The sequence below is a fragment of the Pholcus phalangioides genome, unplaced genomic scaffold (genome assembly GCF_987345545.1).
Source record: "Pholcus phalangioides strain wild (caught in Gottingen) unplaced genomic scaffold, Ppha-v1.0 ptg000003l_1, whole genome shotgun sequence".
In the NCBI taxonomy this organism is placed as follows: Eukaryota; Metazoa; Arthropoda; class Arachnida; order Araneae; family Pholcidae; genus Pholcus; species Pholcus phalangioides.
The window spans coordinates 39,182,906-39,206,012 of record NW_028301596.1 but is presented as its reverse complement, the minus strand read 5'-3'; the positions used below and the strand labels follow the sequence as shown (position 1 = coordinate 39,206,012).

At 38.7% G+C, this 23,107-nt stretch overlaps 1 protein-coding gene across 1 annotated transcript; it reads left to right on the top strand.

Annotated features, from left to right (window-relative positions):
* Window positions 1-10,142: 10,142 nt before the first annotated feature.
* Window positions 10,143-15,312, top strand: LOC149088521 (chymotrypsin inhibitor-like). The gene is made up of 2 exons (XM_089248054.1): window positions 10,143-10,269; window positions 13,759-15,312. Exons 1-2 carry the CDS (start codon window positions 10,200-10,202, stop codon window positions 13,950-13,952), a joined length of 264 nt encoding a protein of 87 aa, XP_089104180.1. The 5' UTR covers window positions 10,143-10,199; the 3' UTR covers window positions 13,953-15,312.
* Window positions 15,313-23,107: the final 7,795 nt, after the last annotated feature.

Sequence of the window (23,107 nt, the reverse complement as noted above, 5' to 3'; positions counted from 1 at the left end):
TTATACAGCTTCAATTGTTTTTTTCTTCTTTATTTTAAGCAGCTGAACTGCGTTATAGCACATCTATTACATAGATCGTGTTATGTGTGTATATAACACGCGAGAATTCGATTGTTTCGAGTAATTCCAATTCTCAATCAGCAAGATCGAAATCGCCGAAATGATTGACAAGAAGACAGTTTTTGTAGCAATGCTCTTCTGCTTCTTCGGGAGTTTCTGTGCACAGAATTTACCAAAATACCCGCTACGTGAGTATATGTTCATTAATTTTTGCCATTTTCTTAACGAGTAATTTACATTATTAAAAAGGGAAATCCCACTATAATTTACAGTAAAAAATAATAATCTGTAGGTCGATATTACACTATAAAAGTTTTATAAAAATTCCTTTCACTCATTCCGTTCGCTCGAATGTAACCGATAAACTTATTTTCTGTATTCCTCGCGTTTTAGAAAAGTTTGATGAAATATATTTTACAAAACTTTTAAAAAACAACCACTAATCCTATTGTATACATTTGCTCAAATGTACCAGATGCGCTTATTGGTTGTATTTTTCAAGTTTTATAAATGAAACTTTTGTAAAACTTTTATAATGTAATCCAGACCTTAGAAACAGATAATAGATGGCACTTAAAAAACTTAAATCACTTTATTCTTCAAAGCTGGGATTACCCTATAAAAGTTTTATAGTGTAAGTTTTAAGCGGTTACATTCGAGGGAATGTTACTATGAGAATGTAACCAATAATGCACCTATCGGTTGAATTTTTCAAGATTTCTAAATGAACTTTTGTAAAACTTTTATAATGTAATCCCGGCATAAACCTGATAGCAGCATGAAGTGAAAAGAAATAAAAAGGAATTGTGAAGGGATGACGTCCCTCTCCGCTATCCATACTGTTGTCCATCTGTCCTGTATCCATCCAGGTGTGTGTATGTGTTTCCAAAAAGGAATTGCGCTTCAGTGTCCATCACTGGGGAATTTATTTTCGTGAAAACGCGTCAAAATCGTGTATAGTAAATTGAAATTGAATTTTTCGTTCCATAAAATATAGCGTAATGGGGATCTTAGCTTATATTTAGATACTTCAGCTGTAATATAAAATTTTTAATCCACATCCATACTCGACTCAGGCCCCTTACGTGCTGCCTCAGTTGTCCGAGCGCGCTTAAGTTGCGTGGTCATTTCGTAAACTGGAATAGTTCGATATAAACTGGTCATTTCGTTTTCGGGAACTGACGTGGTCATTTCGTACTCCCATGAAATGGGACTGGCGTGGCTCATCTTGCCACTCCTTCAGAAAGGAATGTATCTGGTCCATCCTGTTGTCAGTATCTATGAAGCTGGTTGTTTACACGTGTTTGACAAATTTATATATGACGCTGGTCTACTTTTTCCTCCCTTTGTATCATTGATAGGTATACGCAAATTTCTTATTTACGAAATAGATGCCGTAAATGCGAAATTTTTGCAGAATAAAAGCAAATATTTGGGTTTTAATACTTTTCTGCGAAATTTCAGATTCAGGGGGGCAGTACTGATGACGAAATTTTGCTGACAATGGGGAGGGGGGGTAAAGCTCCATTCCATTTAGTAACAACCCTATTAGAGAAAAATTCCCTGCTACACCAAAACTTGGAGTTGTCCCTTACTAAATGATACTGGTGTCCCTTTCTCGAAGCAGTTGATTGTCTATGTATCAGGGCCGCAACTAGATGCTTGGTTACCCGGGGCAAGCACGCATTTTAACGCCCCTTGTAATGTTGAAGGAGAGGTTTCACAATGGAATTTGCGCCCCCTCGGGACTAGCACCCAGGGCACGAGACCCACCTGCTCCCCCTAGTTGCGGCCGTGCAATGTATTAATAACTCGTGGTCCATTTAATCCTTCCGTTGAAAATTTTAAGCACTTAATCATATTCCTCTGACATCTGAGCTCTTCCAGTATCAATAATTACAGTAGGTTAACAACATCTACATTATCTTTGTACCGAAATTTATTACTGGAAGTCTTTTCCAAAAAATTTATTTTGTTATACTGGTGACTTCAAATGTGTGTGTGTGTCACCCCACTTAACTCGAAACATGCATAACTTCGGCAACACAAATGTTAGGGTCACCCGTTTATATGTACACACACCATATTCCTGCATGTACCAATTCCTTACAAATTCCCCATAGCAACCTTTACATGTTATATGTACAGTTACGAAGATGTAGTAGATTTCAAATATATATTTAAAAAAACCGTTAATTCTTAACTTTTCAAGGGCAGCTATAAATTCAAATTAAAAACATGCTACAATTAAAAACCAGTTGTGATTATACTTGAAAAAAATGGTCACTTTTAGTGAACAAATGCAGTTTTTTCGTTTTATTTTTGCGAATAAATTCACAATATTTCCGATTTCAAAACATTTTTTTTTGCGAAAATTAGATTTTTTATTTGTGAAAATTTACGTATCTCCAACATTGATCAAAGTTTCTGTGAGGGATGAAAGGACCTACCACTTGCGTAAGGCTTTTTTTGACTGACTGACGAAGTGTTTAGATCGGAACGGTGCACAGTAGTCCATATGGGTGTATAGAGAAATGTCTGGTGCATCTTGGGGTATTATTTGTTTTGTGATATTTGTTTATATCGGGCAGGGTTCCGGGGGTTAAAAGAAATCAGCGCGACCCAACCCGCAAGGGTAAAAGGCTTATATCCCGAGAGGGACAGGGTCGCGACTGGTCTGTCGGGGTCAAAAGAGGGTAATGACTCACTCAGATGGGGCTCTCGCCAAAATGTGATGAAAAGCTTAACTTTCTTAGGTTGTTATTCCGTTGCGTTTGAATGGAACCATGAAATTATTTTTGCTATTCATTTCTAGTTCTTTGTCCTTTTCGGTTCGTTATTTTCCAAGCTCCGAGTAGAGGAAATAATTTTCGTAATTCGTCCCTAAAGTTTGGCTTAGTTTTGGGTACAAAAAGTGAGTTATAAAAAAAGTTTAACTTTGTTCCAATCGTGAAATGTTTTTTGGATGTTCCACAAATTGTTGGTGAATGTTTAGCATTATGCGCAGCCGCCCCCAGCCGCCCCTTTTTACGTAAGAAATTTTTGAAATGGCCTTATGTGAGAATTAATTCTCACAACGCCAATTATGGATTTTAATATAAAAAAAATTACCGAAATAACGTGTCGATTTCAAATACATCATTTATATCGCAAGGGGTTGTATAGTCATTAAAATGAAATAAAAATTATCTTCTTGATAATCAACCTATCCTAAAAAACCCAACTAGAAAGTTGTTGACCTGTCTCTTCTCAGGTTAATGAAAAAAAAAATCTGTATTTCTAAGTGCGATATTCGCTGAGATATTTGAATTCGAAAACAGAAAATAAAATATTGCCAAAGAACAGCATAAAGTAACGGACAAGCTCATTATGCTGTTCTTTCCCAACTTTTCTCTGATTCTGAATTTTAAATATCTCAGCGAATACTTGGAAACATAGAATTTTTTTCCCTCCAGCCGAGCAAGCATTCATTTTGGCAACACCCCCCCCCCCCGCAATGTTGTAGAAGAGGTTAAAGGGTGAATTTTGCGCACCAGACCTGACTGCTGCCCTCTGAACTGAACAAACCGTTCACGACAAGGCTCTGTTGCATTAGCAATGTAGCCTCACTACCCCCGAGGGCCCGGTCGTTCCAAAAAAAAAAAACTCCAGTAGGTAGTCCGAGCGTACGTCATTGTTGTGATGAAATCTGACTATTGGGGATAATTTTACTTATCACGTTATCATGCTTTTTGATCTGACTTATTTCTGCGTCCATTTCAATTCAGAAATATTATTACTGATTCTGCCTTATTGTTTTTCTCTTTTTTTCCCAGAGCCGCCATGTTTTCAACACAGCAGTGTACATGAATGTTCAAGTATCTGTCCCATACAATGCGGTTACTATTATAATTTTACGTGTCAAGCTTGTAATCGTGGTTGCCGATGCGACCCTGGTTACGTCACCGATGGGTATTTCTGCGTCAAGCCCGGACAAGGAATAAACTGCTGATGACAGAGCGCCAGCGAATATATCCGGCCGTCGAGGAATTTCTACAATATCTTCGGGTATGCAATATTATATAATGAAATATGACGCAAATATATAAAAAAAAATTAATGAATCATAAATAGCATTTGTATTTATTTTAGTTTTGACTCATTTCTAATAGTATTTTATTTAAGAAAACTCACACAAAAATAATCCCACATCTATTTCACCAATGCGCAGATTTGTTTTTATAAAATTATAATTAATTTTTGAATTTTAAAGATAATTCAGCGATAACCTTAATTATCTGCTATCCAAAGCGGCTTTGGCTACGAAATCCAAACTTGATGAAATTTTTTTTTTTACTAATAATCGACTCCGATGTTAATGCGAGTTCACATCAGGACTTGATTAGGTGTTAATGTCTAATTAGGCCGCAAATATTAGTAATTACAGTGTTGCGTATTTCATTATAAATCAACACAGCCTAAAAATTTTGGATATGTCCTATCTAAAATAATTTGTTAGACCAGTGGTTCCCAACCTTTTTCAGTCCGCGTACCCCCAGTCCCGAATCCTCCGGACTCCCCACCCCATTCTGTTTCACCCATTACAGTTTTCGGAAAACTTGTGACAAAAAATCGTGAAGTGTTTTAAACACTTCCTAAGAAAAGGGCTACCTCGTTCCGAAGTTCGAACAGCAACGTCAGGACCTAACCCCGGGACAGCCACCTAACTTCGGTGTACAAAAGGATGTCCGTATCTTCCCACAACCAGAGCCGTCATAAGAACATCATGGGCCCCCGGGCCAAGTGGTTTTTCTGAGGCTCTACCAAGTACATTCTAGAAAATGTCAACCGGATCTCATTTTTGTGAAGCCCCCTCTTCTCTTGAAGCCCCCTTAACGGGTGGGCCCATGCGTTAAGACGGTACTGCCCACAACAATTTAAACAACCTGTAGTTGATAGGATTCACCTTCACAAAGCTGAAAACCTTGACCGCTTCATCAAGAACGTTTCGCAAATTTGGAAGCAACGGTTTCGATGCAGAGATCTGTCTGTGAATATAGCAGTGAGTCCATTTCATTTTGGGAGCGACTTCTGCTACGCGTGCATGACGGCCTGAATAGCAACCTTACGTGGATTTTCCTCCATCTCTTGTGAGCCCAATGCATTTTGACCACTGAATTCTTTTTCAACGAGATAATGATCGATTGCTTCAAATAAGTCTTAAACAGTCGTACGACCCCTTCAATGGGTGACAAATAAAAAGCTTTATTTCGAGTTCTCTTTGAAGTACTTAGCAATTAAAAGTATCACAGAACATTGCGCAAACGGTACTTTCGTCGACTTAGATAGAAAAAAATTCACAACCTTTGACATGACTTATGATTGTGCTCTCAACATCGTCTGACATGTCCTGTATTCTTCGAGACATTGCATTATTTGACAAAGACATTGAACTCATTATAAGAGCACTTCTCTTCAAACATGCATCTGACCGCATATTTTCACCAATATTGTGATTTTTTCCTCGTCTCGCAAAACGATAGCTATTGTAGTAGGAGGTCTCAGTAGCTTTGGTAGAATCACTTTTGGAAGATTCAAAATATGTTTTCACGTTTGCAGGTGCACGGTATTTCATTTCGGTGTTTCAGTCCGCTTCAGCGCAGATCTAGTTTTTAGTCACTGATCCATAGCGCAAATCGCATGAGTAGTAGGTGCTTGGTAGAAAGGTTGACGCAGAAAATTGTGGGAATAATACGCACACGCCTCTATACAAACGCCCACAACAAAAGTTAAACACAACACGAATTAATTCTTCGCTTTTATGCACAGCCCCGCATGTGTCAACAAAAAACACAGAAGTGAGCCGAGAGGAAGGAGTTCACGAATCCCGATCATAGGTTGGGGGCGGGAGGGGCGAAGGCCGACTCTTCCACCGGACACAACCCCTCTGTTACAGAAGATTTTATTGATAGGGAAGGCCAATATATTACAACTGACAATATTAGTAAAAACCTCCACCTACTTTTAAAAAATTCTTTTTTAATGTTTTTAATTATTATGTTCTTTTTTTAGATGGATGGCCGCCATTACCATTTTCTTTTCGCGTACCCCCTAACGGCCTGTACCCCCGGTTGGGAACCGCTGTGTCAGACTGATAAATAATGTACTTACTGCATTATGGTTTTTCTTTTTTACGACAATGTTTTACCCCTTAGTTGCGAGAATTGAAAACTGAGAAAAGAGGACGTGTCACACTCGCCCTTGGTAACGTCAATTTTCACAACAGATGGCGCCACTATATGATAAAAAACCAATGATGCTTCCAAATTAAAAATGAACGGCAGAAAAAGGAAAACAAAGGACATATATTTTTTTTTACGATTTATCTCCCTTTGCTTATTAGAATTCTTCCCTTACCCTCTGTTCCGTTTCATTGCTTTGCCTGGAGTATGACGAGAGATTTTCTTCGTCCAACAACCTTGTCTTTTGTTAAATTTATTGGCATTTCTGAAAGCTTTCGTAAAGCTCTGGTCAGCTCTGGTCTCAGATTTTTTTTTCCTTCCAGGAGTGTTGCATTTTTTTGACAAATAATGAGCATTGAGTGTGTAGTTTGCATCCTATTTTCTTAGTTCCTGAATGGAAGAGGGTAACACCCCACTCCCTCCCCACGTTAGTACATGACATTATCTGTTGGTCAGCAAACGATAGTATTCTCAATTTGGTGATGGCCGTGCCATTCTCTGTTAGTAATGCTTGGTCCAATGTATTGCATCCGATTAATCAGTCAAAGGACGGATCTTGCAGTAGGGTGACGTTTCGTAGGGGAAGTCAACTCATATTCTCTCGCAGTTTCTGCAGCGTTACGTTAGTAAACGCAATATATATATATATATATATATATATATATATATATCGTAATTGTAATCTGTATATTGTATAAAATAACATGCCTTGACCAGTGTCCGCCAATGCACATGTAGATGCGTGATTCACGCATCAAAATTCAGTTTCACACTTCCAAATTTCATTGAGGAGTGAAAATACTCAAAATTTGAACGTTTTTTTAGAAGAGTTATTTCTCACGGATGAAAAATAAATAAATTAATACCCCTCTTTTTACGAAAATACCCCTTAAATTAAAATACTCCTTATATTTTGGATAGAAGTAAAAGTATTCTTCACGATTATATGTATTTTCGGATAACTCTGGCCCTGACTAACCGATATCTTCATCATCGCCTAGTCGAAACCACTGAAGCTATGAATATCCAGTTTGGTCAATAGTTTTGTTCCATGACGTAAAGACTCGCTAAGCAGGGGTTTTCGAAATTGAACTCCTGAGGGGTGTGAAAAGGAGGTTCAAAGGTAACATAGAAATACTAGTAGGCCTATAGTCATGAAATTTGGTCAGAAGTTTTATTTCATTGCGTAACGACCAACTAAGAAAGGGTCTTTCTAAATTCGACCCCCCCCCCCCTGAGGTGGCGTCATAAGGGGGTTTAAAGGTAAATTTCATGAAATTTGGTCATGACGTAAAGACTAACTAAGAAGGTTTTTTTTGTTGAAATTCCACCCCAAAGGCGGGTTATAAGGCAGTCATAGGGATGGGGGGGTTCAAAGATAACATAGTAAAATCACGATGAACTGAAACCGCTGAAGTTTTGGTCAGTAGTTTTATTTTATGATATAAGGACTCACTAAGGGGTTTTATTTTCTCGAAATTCGACCCCCTGGGGTTCATAATGGGGTTCAAAGGTAACAGAGAAATCACGCCGAGCCAAAATCACTGAAGCTATAAATATGAAATTTAGTATTATATTTCATAATGTAGATATCTACTAAGACGGGATGTATGAAAATTCATCGCCAAAGGGGTGGGGGTCATGAGGGGAGTTTAAATTGTTATATTAGGGAAGCTATCACCAAGTAGTTTTCATATTACCAAAACCACGTGAGCGAAGCCGTGGGTAACAGCTACTCACTCATAATTTTACGCAAAATTTCGAATGATGAAAGACCTTCATATACGGGGTGATTATAAAAAAACTATCCCGACATATGGGCCCCTAACTACCATTCACAGAAACTGAATGAAATTTTGGCATAAGGTATTTTGAGGTATGCGCTCAAGAATGATATGGAAAACAACAGTGTCACTCTAACAGTTACGGTTACAGTGAGAAAATTTCGAAAATATCAAATGGCAACACCAAGTTTTTTGTATTGGAATGTGATCTCCATTGTGAAAAACACTAAATAGCGTTGGAATGGCACCACCTGTAGCACGAAAATCCCCGGAGCTAGGCAAGGAAAAAGGACTTTGCCGTGCACCAGAGCATTAATGTTCATTTCATTCGTCACACCGTTTCTTCGGCTGAGATCCCAGCCTGATTAGTCCTCCACAAGGTCATGTGGAAAACACAATAAAATGCTTTATTTTATGCTGCTTCTCTGTCCTTATTGGTTGTCCTCACTTTTAGCCTATCTACCGCCGGTGATTTTCATGCTACAGTTGCCGTTCGAACGCTATTTAGGGTTTTCTCCTCCCACCTCCAAATACCGTTAGCTGATAAAAAAATTTAATATCTCAACTTTTTATACGGACACCCTGTCCTCAAAAACAAATTAAGTAGTTTTTGCCGTATTTTCTCTCAGACCAACAAAAAATTTTACGTTTCCAAGTGCAATATTCGCTGATATTTGAATTCAAAAATTGGAGAAAAGTTGGGAAAACACATCATGGACTAACGGACAACGTTATTTTCCCCTCGTCTATGCTGTCCCTTCCCAATTTTCCTCCGATTTTTCAATTCCAATATCTCTGCTAATATTGGACGTCAAAGCGTGGATCTTTTTTTTTTGGGGGGGGGGGGTCAGGAGAGATAGGGTAACAACTTTGTAATTGGGTTTTTGAGGACAGGGTGTCGGTTTAGAAAGTAAATTTTTATATTTTAATAAATAAATAACCCCTTGCAATATAAATGACGTATTCTACCCGTTATTTGGATACTTTTTCTAATTGGAAGTATGCCTCTAGGCTAGGATCAATCCGCCAGTAATTTGCGGCGAGGTGAGTTAGCTATGGTATATATTTTAGATGCGAGAAAGTGAAATTCTCATTGGTATACAGTCAACCCTCGGTTTACGAACCTAATTCACTACATAAGTTCGTTCGTAAACCGCATTGTTCGCAAATCGAACATTTTTTCCCCCATAGGAATCAATGTCAAATAAATTAATGCGTTTCTAGGACTCCAAACATTTCTAGTGTGACTTTTTACAACAGCTCTTTTGCATAACCAATAGTTATTACCAAACCAACAGTGAACAAAATCACCATAATTCGCAAGTGATGAAATGTAAACAGAATGAAAACGATGCCAGGATAAAATCTACTTTCGTAAATATGCATAATTTCTAAACTCAATGTCAAAGCCCTAAAAAAATCAACGCTTCCGACACTACCTAGCAGCAAAATGCATTGCAAGCCAAACTGATTGTTCTTTAAGACCTGCCAAGCTCTGTAAATAAGAGCTATGCAATGTAGGATGATAAAACACTATTTCCAGAAATTACTGACTGTCAGTTCTATGTCAGATATTATTGCAAAACATCTTTGAAGAAGTTCTTGAGAGCTTCATAAAGTTTGAAATGACCTGCTGATCCATGGGCTGGATAAGAGGAGCCGTATATGGTGGTAAGAACTTTACTCTGCTGAAATATGATTCTTCAATCAAATTCTGTCGTGAGAAGAAAAAAAATCCGTAATCTCAGACTTTTTTGTCAGGACGTAAACCAAGATTAATCCGCAAGCCGAATCATTTTTTGTTCGTAAACTGAGCGTTGACTATGTTTAGAACATGACTAGTCATCGTATTCATGAACCTTCAGTTAAATCCAAACACACCGAATTGTTTTCCGATCAACACGTGCTTAAAGATGTTACTGTTTAAAGTCAGTGTTTATCTGGTGACGAAGACTTTTTTTTTAAAAAAAGATGAAGGACAATATTTCGATATGGGAAATTTTGTTTGGTCATTTTACTTAACGAGCTTATATTCCATATAATATAAAAAGCCATTCGTTCAACGAAAGCTAAAAACTTCCATTCATTCTCCGGATTTCTTCTCGTAATATCGGATCAGATCCAACTACGGAGCATGGGGAAATTCCTACTGTTTGCGGTGTTGGTGGTTGCTGTCACGTTCATCACAGCGTCAGCTCAAAAAGGTATTTAATATCAAAACTAATTTAATTAATGATAATAATTGCAATTTATGCTTTATTAGTTTAGAAAATAATTTTGTATAGCGGCAGAAAACGAAGCCGCTATTGGAAGGCACCCAATATGGATCCTTCACAGATTGCCTTTGAAAGAAATCAGACTTTATTGTACCGTAATTTATGGTAATAAAGCTTTAGCTGTAGAGCTCAATGGGCTCTAAAAGTATATTTTTAGCTAATTCAATGCCCCCCGCGACGTTTTCAATAAATTTTATATTTCGGAAATTCTAGCTTAAAGGGATCTTAATGAATTTTGACGAACATTTTTCCTGTGTGCAAAAATTTTAATTGCAGTAAAAACAATAGTTTCCGACGTGAAAATATGTCTTTTAAACCATCTGACGAGATAATGGGTGCATTCGCAAAAAAGTTGCGTAGTGAAATAATTTGAATGGTCATATTTCATCAAATATTCTGGATATATCAGTGTTTTTTCATGTCTGCGGGTAGATCTCGTTGAGGGGGTCATTCCAGTATAACGTCAGCATCGATGGAGAGGGGAGAGGTTTCAGATTTGCTGACGTTTGACGACCGGAGGGGGAGGGGGATTTGGATGATGCTTACGTCATCAACCACCCTTTATAAAAATATGAAGTATTCTAAATGACATCTTAATCGGTGCGCCAAAAACGAGTAAAATCTTCCACTAGTTTGTAGGCACCTGAACCAACATTCTTTCTATTGATAAGTCCCCTACACAGAGCCACTTTAGTGATCTCTAAATGTTTCGCGAATCCAAGTGATCTGGAAATGTGTTGCGGGCCGCATAACTGCTATTTACCTGAGCCGAGCGTCATATAAGTGATCCGTGATTATGTCGTGGATCACTTAAGTAATCTGGGAATGTGCCTCGGGAGTAACTTGAGTGATGTAGAACCACACTGGGGGTCACACCGGTGCTCTAAAACTGTGCCACATGTCACTCAATAGATCTCTAAATCTGCCACTGATCGATTAAGTGTTCTGGAACTGTGCCACGGGCCTACTTGAGTGATCTGAAAATGTGGCAAGAGCCGCATAAATGCTCTGGAATTGTGCCACGGGTGAATTAAGCAATCTGTAAATGTGCCGCTTAGTTCATTTTTATAAAGTTACGTTTGAGGGGTGCAGGCCACATTGTTACCCCCACGGCCATATTTGGTCCCCGACCCAAGGGTTTACCATATATGACTTAGAGGTCGCAATGAATTTCGTAAAAAATAAATTTTGAGTTCTTATCCTTCAAATAGCATTGAAATTAACATAAAATGTTTATAATAACATATAAAGATATTTTCTTTCGGAGGGAATTTTAAATTTTTTTAAATATTTTTTGCATTAAAAATAAAAAATTTTACATACGCCCCCCCCCCCCCCGGGCGTATGTCTCTGATCCCACAAATATGCGTTAGGAGGTAGAGGGGTCATTCAAGTATTACGTCAGCATCAAGAGGGGGTTGTTTGCTTTTGCTGACTTATGATGACAAGGGGTTTGAAGGTTTGCTTACGCCATCAACCACCCTTTTTGAAGATATGAAATATTCTTTGTTGCTGACGAAATTTTGCCGACAAGGGGGGGGGGAGGGGTGTTCAAAAATCGCTAAAAATCTACTTACGTAATACTTGAAAGGCCCCTAACACAAATCAATGATGTCGAAATGGTTTTGATATCTCTTCCGGACTCTCACCACGCTCGCGAAATTGTTTTGCGTTATACAGTCGACGCTCGTTTCTACGAACTCTTGGTAATTTGTTCGTGAAATCGAACGTTCGTAAATGGGAAAGACGATGAAAAAAATGTGAGAAATATAAAAAAATGTGTTAAGGCGGTTATTCACCGACATGGTTTAAACTAGTCACAATTTTTTCATAAGAGATCGACACGGATTAGTTAAATTTAGGTTTTTAACCAATCTATGTTGATCTCTTATCCAAAAATTGTGACTACAGTTTAAACCATGTTGGGGAATACGGCCATAAGTTATTCACCTTTTTTCCGATGCTTTCCATAAAAAATCACGTATTTTTGTTTGCTTCATCGCAACATTTTGTAGATATAAGATTCCATGAAATTGATGTAGGCGAATTTTTCGCTTCACTTAAATATTTTCAGGATGGTGGAACGCCGCTAGAATCACTTGCAGTACAAACGATCTTTTGCTGATCTTTGATTAGAGGACTCAATGCAATTGTTTTAATTCCGTACTTTTTGGAAATTCCTGTCTTTGTAAGAAAGAGAGTCCACACTTTAATTTTTTCCAAAATAATTTTTTTCATCCACTGTCATTATGTTTCCGTTTTGTTCGCATTGCAAAGAGGAAAGTAGATGACCAGCAGTTGGGCTGAAATAGAGTTCGGTCGACTGTCGACTTAGAAATGGTCAATCAATAATTTAATGTATCATAGCATTTCTGATACCACCGGTTTATCCAATCATAATGCACAAAGAGTGAATTACGTTGTCAACGCATCTTGACTTCATGGTTACTCCTGCGAATGATTGAACCCTCCTTCCCGGGACGCGTTCGTAAAACACCTGTATGTTGGTGATGAGAAAAAAAAATTGGTGAAATCGAGCGTTGACTGTATCTCGAGAGGTTTGCAACTCAAATACAAGCCAATGGTGTCAGTTGATTGACATTTCTCAAACGAATCCAATACTAACATGTACGAATCCGATGCCACCCTTGTTTTGATATCTCTTCCGGTCTTGGCACACATGCTCGCGCTAACCGCTTTCGTAACGAAATTATTTAACGCTATATCTCGATAGGTTCGCAACGCAAACATGAACTAATGGGATCGTCTGATAAACAATGATGTTACTCTGGTTGTGATACCTCTTCCAATCTGGGCACCAGTCTCGCGTTCCGCATTCGTAACGAAATTGTTCCACGCTATAACTCAGGGAGTTCGTAACTCAAATAGACACCATTGGTATCGTCTATTAGCTATTCCAAAGACAGATCCAATAATGTCAATTTCATTATGTTAGTACCTACCACACAAAGGTAGGCACAGTGAACGCATTCAGTCAAAACTTGGGGCTGATTCTATGACACAGCCTGCACTAATTTTTTTTAATAATGTTTTTTTATCATAAAAACTTATGATAAAAACTCCAAAAAAATATATTAATTATGGGTAAAAATGCATGATCAAATCCAGTATTTTTGGATTTTGATATTGACTGCAAATACTTATTTTCGTAATGACAGCAATAATTTAAAATAGAGTCGAAAAATCACTTTGGTAATTCTATGGTATTGACACAACAATAAATTGGGTTTCAACATAAATTGGTTTCAACGGGACTCAATTCACCGGTGTGTGATGCATGAAGTCGTAAAAGTACTGAGGTCCTGTTGGTGATTTTGTTTTAACCCTATAGATATATATAATAGTATATCAATTTTATACTTGATAATTGGCTATGTGTGCTTATATCCCCAATAGATGATTGTCCACCAAATGAAAGACGAAGTACGTGTGGTAGCTCCTGCGAACCAGTCTGTCAAAAGCCTGATCCGGGCATATGCAACTTGTTGTGTGTCAACGGCTGCTTTTGCGAGTCAGGATACATCAGGAAAGAGCCTGAAAAGGACGGAAAGAAAGCACCCTGCATCAAGAAATCTCAGTGCTCCAAGTAAAATAATACTACTATATACAGGGTGAACGTGACATGTTCTGCCAAACGAAAAGGGGATGATAGGCGAGCCCGAGTGGAATACGAAATACCCTACGAACCCTGTCCTATCTCGAACCGTTTTCAAGCTATGGTGGATAATTAACTATGGCAAAAAATGCGTTAGTTCTGAAAAGGAACGAATTTGTAAAGTTTCTAAAAGACCTATACGCAATTAAAGCACATATTTTGAAAGAACAGAAAACATGTTATAAGAGGTGACACTAATTTCATCGAAATATCTGGTTTTAATGGCGAGCTACAAACGCTGAAAAATTGGTAAAGTTCAAATACGAATTGCGCGAAATTTTTAATCGCCAATTCCGCAAATACCCTTGTAGCTATAATCGGTGAAATTTACCAAAAACTTGTCCATTGTACCAGCTTGGCCTTGTAGTAAATCATATTGGTGTTCCGGTTCAGGAGAAATTCGGCCTTTTGTTACGTCACTGAAATCAGCGTTTTTCGAAGTCGATATTGGCGGTGATTTTAGTGACAATTCGATTTTGCAGAGAAAATCCAAAAGGAAGCATTACCTCTATTTACAGGATATTTGATGGCAAGCTTAAAGCGCTGAGAGATTAGTGAAGTGAAAATTGAATTGTCGCTTTCTACTAAAATTACTACGACGAACGCAGATTTCAATAATGTATTATTGCAAACGAAAGACTTGGGTTTCTTCCGAACTAGATCACCGATATAGTTTATATGTAGGCTCTTTTTCGAAAGCTGGTGCGGTGGACAAGTTTTTGATCGATTGTATCCAGAAGCGTGTTTGCAGAATTGGCGATACAAATTTTGGCGGCAATTGGATTTTGAAATTTGCCAATCTTTCAGCGCATTTAGATCGCCAATAAATCAAGATATTTGGATGAAACTGGTGTCACTTTTTTTTAACACTATTTTTTCTGCTCTTTCCAAATATGTGCTTAGTTTGCATGTAGGTCTCAGAAACTGCACAAATTTGGGTTTTCTCAGATTTGAGCATTTTTTTTGCCATAATTGATTACCCACCATAACTTGAAAGTGGTTCAAGATAGGACAGGCTTGGTAGGGTGTTTCATGTTCCACTTGGGCTCGTCTATCATCCCCTTTCGTTTGACAGAACTTGTGTGTCACTTTCACCTTGTATATATACATAAAAAACTTGACATTGCTTCAGCTTGCATTTTAAGCATATGTACGTATCGATAATTCATGTTTATGCTAATATACAAAAATACATTGTAAAATAGCACTCCTGTCACGGAGTTTTTTCAATGTGTTGTTCACTCGCATATGATTCTTTCAACGCAATGTACAATAAAAAACGCTGTTGTTCTCCGATAGTTTCATTCATTAAAACTAGCCTTTCAATATAGTTTCATAGTATAATTATGAGCATTGGCGTGCGCAAAGGAAGGGTTCTAACTCCTCCTTCAGCCAAGATTGTAGTGTTATTTTGCAGGAAAAAACGTAAACCCCCTCCCCCAGGAGGGAAAAAATCTGAAACCCCCCGCGAAAATTCTGCGTACGCCTACGATTAGGAGTATGAATAATCTATAGACCTGTCCCACGGCACCCTAAAATTCCACGCGTCATGGTGCAGGTCGGTTACCCTCACGAAAGAGAAAAATAAAGTTTTTATTTTTTTTGAAAAAATCATCAAAGCAGAAATTAGTGCTTCTGATTATTATGAAAATAGCAACGTCAATCCCCTTATCGTAAGGGTGGCCAACTATTTTCCGAGCAGTGTCGTAATCAAGATTATTTTCGATGCACTTGCCCCTCTACGTATTTTACAGACAGACCATATGTCCCGTTTGATGGGACATAAACAGTCTCATAATTCCTGCAATACTGTTCGGCTGTTTTCCCATTTCCGTAAAAATTATACGTTGGTCACTCTCTACTTCTGAATTATTTTTATTTTTTTGAATCATAAATCCGATTATCGCAATACAGATTGTGTATGTACGTATATCGGTAGAAGTCCATCTTACCTACACTATGTTAGACATAGACAGAGACCATAAATACAAATACAACGGCCACAACAGACTGTTGTCTCCACAACTCCACAACTCCAACGCTCTGGCTGAAAAAAGATACCATAAAAATTTGGCTTCGAATGTGTATCCAAACGAAAGTACAGCAACCTAATAAGTGCAATAAAGAAGCAATAATTCTGATAAAATATAATGCGCATAATAAATTATGCTTGTTTCGTCTAAGTATGGATAGCTTCTCGATTTTTCCCCCCATACGTTTAGCGTATTTCTTTTTAAATGTATCAATCGTGTTAGAATTTACGACCTCCGGAGGTTAGCTATTCCAATTATTCACAGCCCTATCAGAGGAAAAACTTCCTGTGACACCGCAACTTGGAATTTTCCCTTACCTATCGATGCTGGTGTCCCATTGTCGAAGCAGTTGATTGACGTTGCATTAATAACTCGTGGTCCATTCTATCCATCCCATTGAAAATTCTGACCACTTAATCATATTCCACTCGACATCTGCGTTCTTTTAATGCAAACATTTTCGAAAAATCAAGTCCCTCTTCAAGCCCCGTGTGCCATCAAGGGCAAACTTCGTTTTTCTCTGCACCCCCCCTCCTCGACCAAGCCAATGTCCCTCTGTAAGTATGGTCTCCAAAACCTGACGGCAATCCAGGACGAACTAAGCCTCGGAAAAGTGGAGGGATCACTTCAGGGGAACGTGAAGAGACCTTTGATATAGTTTTGATAGCTATCGCAATCATTCATTGCGGTCTCCGACGCCACTGGCTTCCCATGTTTTTATGTTGCAGTCGTATTGGTAATAACTAAATCAACACTTATTAAAGCTACACCTGATTCAAATGAAAGAAAAATGTAATCAGAAATGATTACAAAGTTCAAAAAAGATAATTGAAATTATCTGTCTCGAGTTGGTTTTCAATTTACCCAATAACAATTAACTAATAACGAACGTGATTCAACTGAAATGGATCCGAGAAAAATATATTCTTAGTAGAAGTTCCCTCATAAGCAAACGTAAAATTTCTTATTTTACTGGTTGAGTGAAGCAAGTCAATAAAATATGCAAATACTAATGAAAATAATCAAAAAGATAATTTTTAAAGGATTCGGTAAAATAAATCGTCCGATCGGTCGGACAGAAAGTACAGCGATTGTGCAAACCACCGTAATTAACAAGGTAGCAAAGCGGGCGCACTTTTTTTTCTACAGGTTAATTGCGTCATGCGTGACGTCAGCTGGTACCGACTGCAGTGCCTCGTCAGACGGCCCTTGTTATACGGCCCCTGTATAACCCCCTAAACTACAAAGTAGGTTTCTCTTTTCATCGTCACCGTACCCATGGCCCCCACATCCTGAAGCAGGGCCCTAGGGTGGGATCCTTTATGATCCCCCAGTCAGACTTTCCACGGGACCTTCAACAGTTAATTTATAGAGCGTGAAAAAGCAAAAACTTATGAGAATTTTCCCGTTCCCCAGGTGGTAGAGCCCTGTCAGCCCCGCCCATGGGGGGGGCGTGACTGTACCGGTTCTCTTTCGCTCTTTATAGTAGAAGGATACATTATATGTGGGGAAAAAATCACTAACAGGAGCATAGAAATAAATTTATTCCACTGCAGTTCGGGCACAATATTACGTCCTTGATCATAAATTGGTTAATCACTATTATTGAGTAGGATCAGTTTAATTATAACGTTACCCTGTACGTTAGGGGGATCATACATTCACTCAGAACACGCGTTCCGGTATGTGTCAATTCGTTAGATATTTCTCAGAGGAATGTTTACGAGGTACATGTACGGTTAAACAGTAAGTTAGTAACTCGTAAAAGGTATTGGTGTAGCCTAATATACGGGGTGATTATAAAAAAACTATCCCGACATATGGGCCCCTAACTATCATACCATTCACAGAAACTGAATGAAATTTTGGCATAAGGTATTTTGAGGTATGCGCTCAAGAATGATGTGGAAAACAACAGCGTCACTCTAACAGTTACGGTTACAGTGAGAAAATTTCGAAAATATCAAATGGCAACACCAAGTTTTTTGTATTGGAATGCGATCTCCATACTGAAAACACTAAATAGCGTTGGAATGGCACCTGTAGCACGAAAATCCCCGGAGCTAGGCAAGGAAAAAGGACTTTGCCGTGCACCAGAGCATTAATGTTCGTTTCATTCGTCACACCGTTTCTTCGGCTGAGATCCCAGCCTGATTAGTCCTCCACAAGGTCATGTGGAAAATTTGTGAAACACAATAAAATGCTTTATTTTATGCTTCTTCTCTGTCCTTATTGGTTGTCCTCACTTTTAGCCTATCTACCGCCGGTGATTTTCATGCTACAGTTGCCGTTCGAACGCTATTTAGGGTTTTTCACAATGGAGATCACATTCCAATACAAAAAACTTGGTGTTGCCATTTGATATTTTCGAAATTTTCTCACTGTAACCGTAACTGTTAGAGTGACATTCTTGAGCGCATTCATCAAAATACCTTATGCCAAAATTCATTCAATTTCTGTGAATGGTATGATAGTTAGGGGCCCATATGTCGGGATAGTTTTTTTATAATCACCCTGTAGTTTTAGAATTTGGAATCCATTAAATATCTTTCTTTAAAACCGAGCACAACTCAGGCCTATGGCCATGGGTAAATTACAACCTAGTATGTGCCGGAAAGTGTAAGTATGTGTACTTAACAGTCTGATCGCGTACCTAGAGTTGTGTCTTATTTTCCGGTGCTGCCCTCTGAATCTCTGAAGCGCGCCTCGAAGTTGGGAACCCTAGAAAACCAACTTCGGCCGACCACCACTGAGGCGACGGGGGGGGGGGGGTTCAAATCCGAGTCCTTGTGACGTGAGTCCGTCACTATGACCACTCGACCACTACTGCGGCTTCATTAAATACCTGTTGAACTTTCTTGAAAGTGTTGTCGTTATTCGTCTGTTCTTATTCAAATTCCCTCAAAGATCTGCAAGACTTTCAAGAGAAATGTCAGTTACTCAATTCTCATCATGAAGATTCAGTTTCGAATCCCGTTTGCGGAATAGTGATGGTCGGCTGAAGTAGGTTTTTTTTATTGCGGTTTTCCAGCTCTTTCCACAGACAGCGGGCAGACCTTCAACATGATACTAAAACAACACGAAAATTCAAGCCCTTACCATCTTCACTTCAAAATATGGAAGCCAGATGGCAGCACCAGCAAGAAAACGAAACAAGACACGACTCGGACAACAGGTATACGTTAGGACCACCACTATACGCACGGTCCTGCATTCACCGATTCTTTAGAAATTTCGCAGAGGAATATTCACGAGGGTGCGTATACAATTAAGTAGCACTGCCGGTCTTGAGATCATAGTGAGATGAACTAGCATCGCGGGGACATGGGTTCGAACCCCATTGTTGGCATATTTGGTGATAGGCTGAAGTTGGTTTTCTGTGACTCGGACCCAATGTGAATGCGAGCCAGTTTCGCCACAGAGAGCAACACCCACAAAGGTTTACAAATATTAAATTACTACACTTCACTCATAGTTTGAAAAATAGATGCCATCGCTAAAATTCTCGCACCTTAATAGATACTCTCATATTCTCTCAGACTGTTATAAACACCTGCACACTTCCGGCACAACTCATTCGGGAGTGAATTGCTCGTGGCAATAGAACGGAGTTGGGTTCTGTTTTCAAGAATATGTACTATCACCACGAGTTAATGCAAGGAAAAAAAGTCATATGCCTGGTGAAGATTTCTTGCACAAAATTGCAGCCGCTTTTTTTTCTTGCTTCAATTGTAAGGGTGCGTCCGTATTTCTGATTCTGGAAACCCACGTCGTCTCTGATTGGTCAAAACCCCGAATTTCAACTTAACATTCTTAAATTAAACTCCATTTCATTTGCCACTATATTCATGAATGGCCATAATTAAGTCAATTTTCTACACAGGGTGGTCATAAAATAACTTTGCCGATATAAGAGCCCATGGCGGCCGCAAAAATCAAAGAATTTGGACGACATTCGAGGTATAAGTGATTCAGAGAATGCGATCGAGAATGTGCAAAAACAAAAAAAGCGGAACTAGCGGACTAGCTCTTGCGGTTACGACCACAACGAAAATTTTTCGAAAGTTTCGAATGGCAACAGCCACTTTTATGCATTGAAAAATAATCAGCGTATCAAAAAACGTTGAAACGGTACCTGTAGGACCATAAATGTGAGCGCAGGACACAGACAAAGTAAGATCTCACCAAGGGTCTGGTGTGCTAGACCTCCGGTCGGGGATTTCTTCAAATCTGCGGAAGTCCCTGACCGAGCGTCTGGAGCACCAATCGCTTGGTGGGGATTTTCTTTCATTTTCTGCGTCCTGCGCCCGCATTCATGGTGCTACAAGGTACCGTATCTGGTATGTACATACATCCTCTGCGCAGATCGTTTTTATAAAAGTTCTGGCTGAATAAAACATAAAGTCGTCTGAAATTTTGAACAGGTTCTATGGTATGAACATAGTTCAAGAAAGAAACGCTCTCCAAAAATTAAGTGTATAATTAGCATAAATTTTTTTTTAGCGTTGCGTAATGCCGTCGACAATAAGTCCTACCGCGGACAAACATTCCTGCTGTATATTGTGCTATTTGCGTTATTGAAGTAGATGTTTCCATGAAGATATCAAAGTAGCATCAACACTTGATACATTAGTAACTATGAGGAGCTCAATCCATCATTGAAGATGACCTGGACCCTAGAGTACCGAAAGTGTCTTATAGATGGGTTCGTTATGTCATTCTTCCACACACTTTAATGTTCACTGGTCAGCTCTGAAACACCCTCCCTAAAGTACGAATTTATCCCCCAGCGGCCATCATTCGTTTGAACTACATAACCCTGTCAAACCTGGTAACCCTGTTGCCACAAATGTGTAGGTTTTTTTTTTCTCACTGCAGAGTTTTTTATTTTGACCTCAGGGAGTTAAACCCCGACTGAAAGGATTGTGTATCATTTGATCATTTTTGCCCCACCACGGTCATTTTCTGCACACAACGGCTAATTAGACCGGGAAAAGGATTGTGTAAGTTTTTCTTGAGTTAAAAATATAGCAAACATGAATTTTTATGTACTTTTATCAGAGAGCAGCACTTAAAGTTGAACTTTCGTGTGGTGGTGGAAGTGGTCTGAGATAGCTTCCGGGAAAAGTGTTATTTATAACATAAAATTTAGCAATAAAATTCCGGAAGTAATTGTATGTAAAGATGAATATACCCTGCTTCATCTGGGCTGAAAAAATTTCAATTAAGAGAATTATTTTTACAATTGTTATTATTTTACAAATGTTATAAAAACTGAAAATTTGAAGAAAAAAAAATTGTAAAATAAAGATTTACTGAAATTTATATTATTTATGTTTTTAATTAACTTTTGAGTATCAAAATGCAAGCACATTTTGAAAATTCCAAAAACATGAATGCGCGGGTCTGAAAGGACATTGGTAGCACAGCGATGTTACGATGATACACAGGAGTAGAGTTCACACGTGCGCAACTAGCTTCACGTACATCCCTCTTCTTTTTTCGAGGAAGGGTTTAAAAAGGAGGCGAATTTTTTGGGCGAAATATAATTTAAAATCTTCAGATTGAAGCAGAATAGCAACATGTTATTTTTGTATCATAAAAATTACTATAATAAATATTCCGTTTAATTTTTTTTTTTATTTCCCCTCGTATACGTCTAAATTCGTGCATAGATAATATGTTAAAAGGATACCTTGAGTTAAAAATGCACTAGGTATGTCCTCAATCTCACGCTCCCATAAAATTTCGAAACTAAGCAAAGATCTGTTTGATCACTTGACAGCGCGTGTCAGCTTGAGCGTCGCTCGCAGGTGCGGCTTAAAAATAAAGCCTGTGCGTTATATGAATTCGGAAGCGTCACGGTCTAGTTTATACATCTGCGTGGTTCCCATCAGTTTCCCAAAGCTGTTCATACAATGATTATAGAAAACTGGAAAGAGACGTTCTGTTTCAGAAGCTCAAACGTCTGAACAGTTGTTCAAACACACGTGGAGTAGCTTATATGACTCACTTACAGAAGACGGCTGAAGTAATTTTAATTAGTTCAAATCTCTTTTCCTGGCAATCGTTGTACTCATGGTGATTTTCCATAATGTCTTTTCTTTCGGGCAACGGAGTTTTTAAAAAGGAATTGTGAAACAATGCTTGCTTGGTATTATTTAAAAATCATGCGGTGCATTTTACTGTATATTGACGACATGCCTCCCTCCTCGCATACCCAGGAGCAGATCTCCTAAATGGGATTTTTTGCGGGTCCCCATGTCAGACTTTTCACTGGCTATTGTTAATTTCTAGCGTGAGAAAGCAAAAAATGTTGAGAATTATCCCGAGCCCTGTCAGCCCCGCCCTTGTGGAGGCCATGATTGACGACATTTTCTTCTGAATTAGAAAGAAATTTCCATCATGAGTGATCTCTCCGAATTTCTAATTCTTCATTCACCCCTGTAAATGCCAGAAGGATTTTGCATACCCCGATTATGATGCATTGCATTATTACCACTTTTTAATTTGGTATGGCAATTTCCGTTACTCGAGTCACCTCTTCCTGAGGGGATAGGGTGGGTCCATAGTACAGGACTTTTAGCAAGTCACCTACATTGATCGGTACCTACGGATAAGTACTGATTTGATAACTGGGAAGATGTGAGGGGAACCATCTTAACGAGGCCTAAAAGCATTTACCAGGTTCAGCTATTTGCACCTAATATCTTGTGGTAATGTCAACCGCTGATGGGGAAACGTTGCGCGCGACGTTCTTAAACCCACGATGGTCTCGTAGTTTCCTGCCTCCCTCCCCATTTCTTTGCTTAGATTGATTGATTGGACCGCTCACGCCCAGAGCTGTTGTGCTGTTGCTGTTTTTTTTTTGGGGGGGGGGGGAAAGGGGGAAGTATCCTATTTTTGGAGTTACCAATAATATTTTTTTATCTATACATTTTACCAAAAAAGTTCAACTAAAGCATTGCATATATTTCTTAATCAGGATGATATTGGCTTTAAAACACTGCTGCAACCTAGCTACCACTATTAAAGGTGAACTTGCCTATCCCAAGAC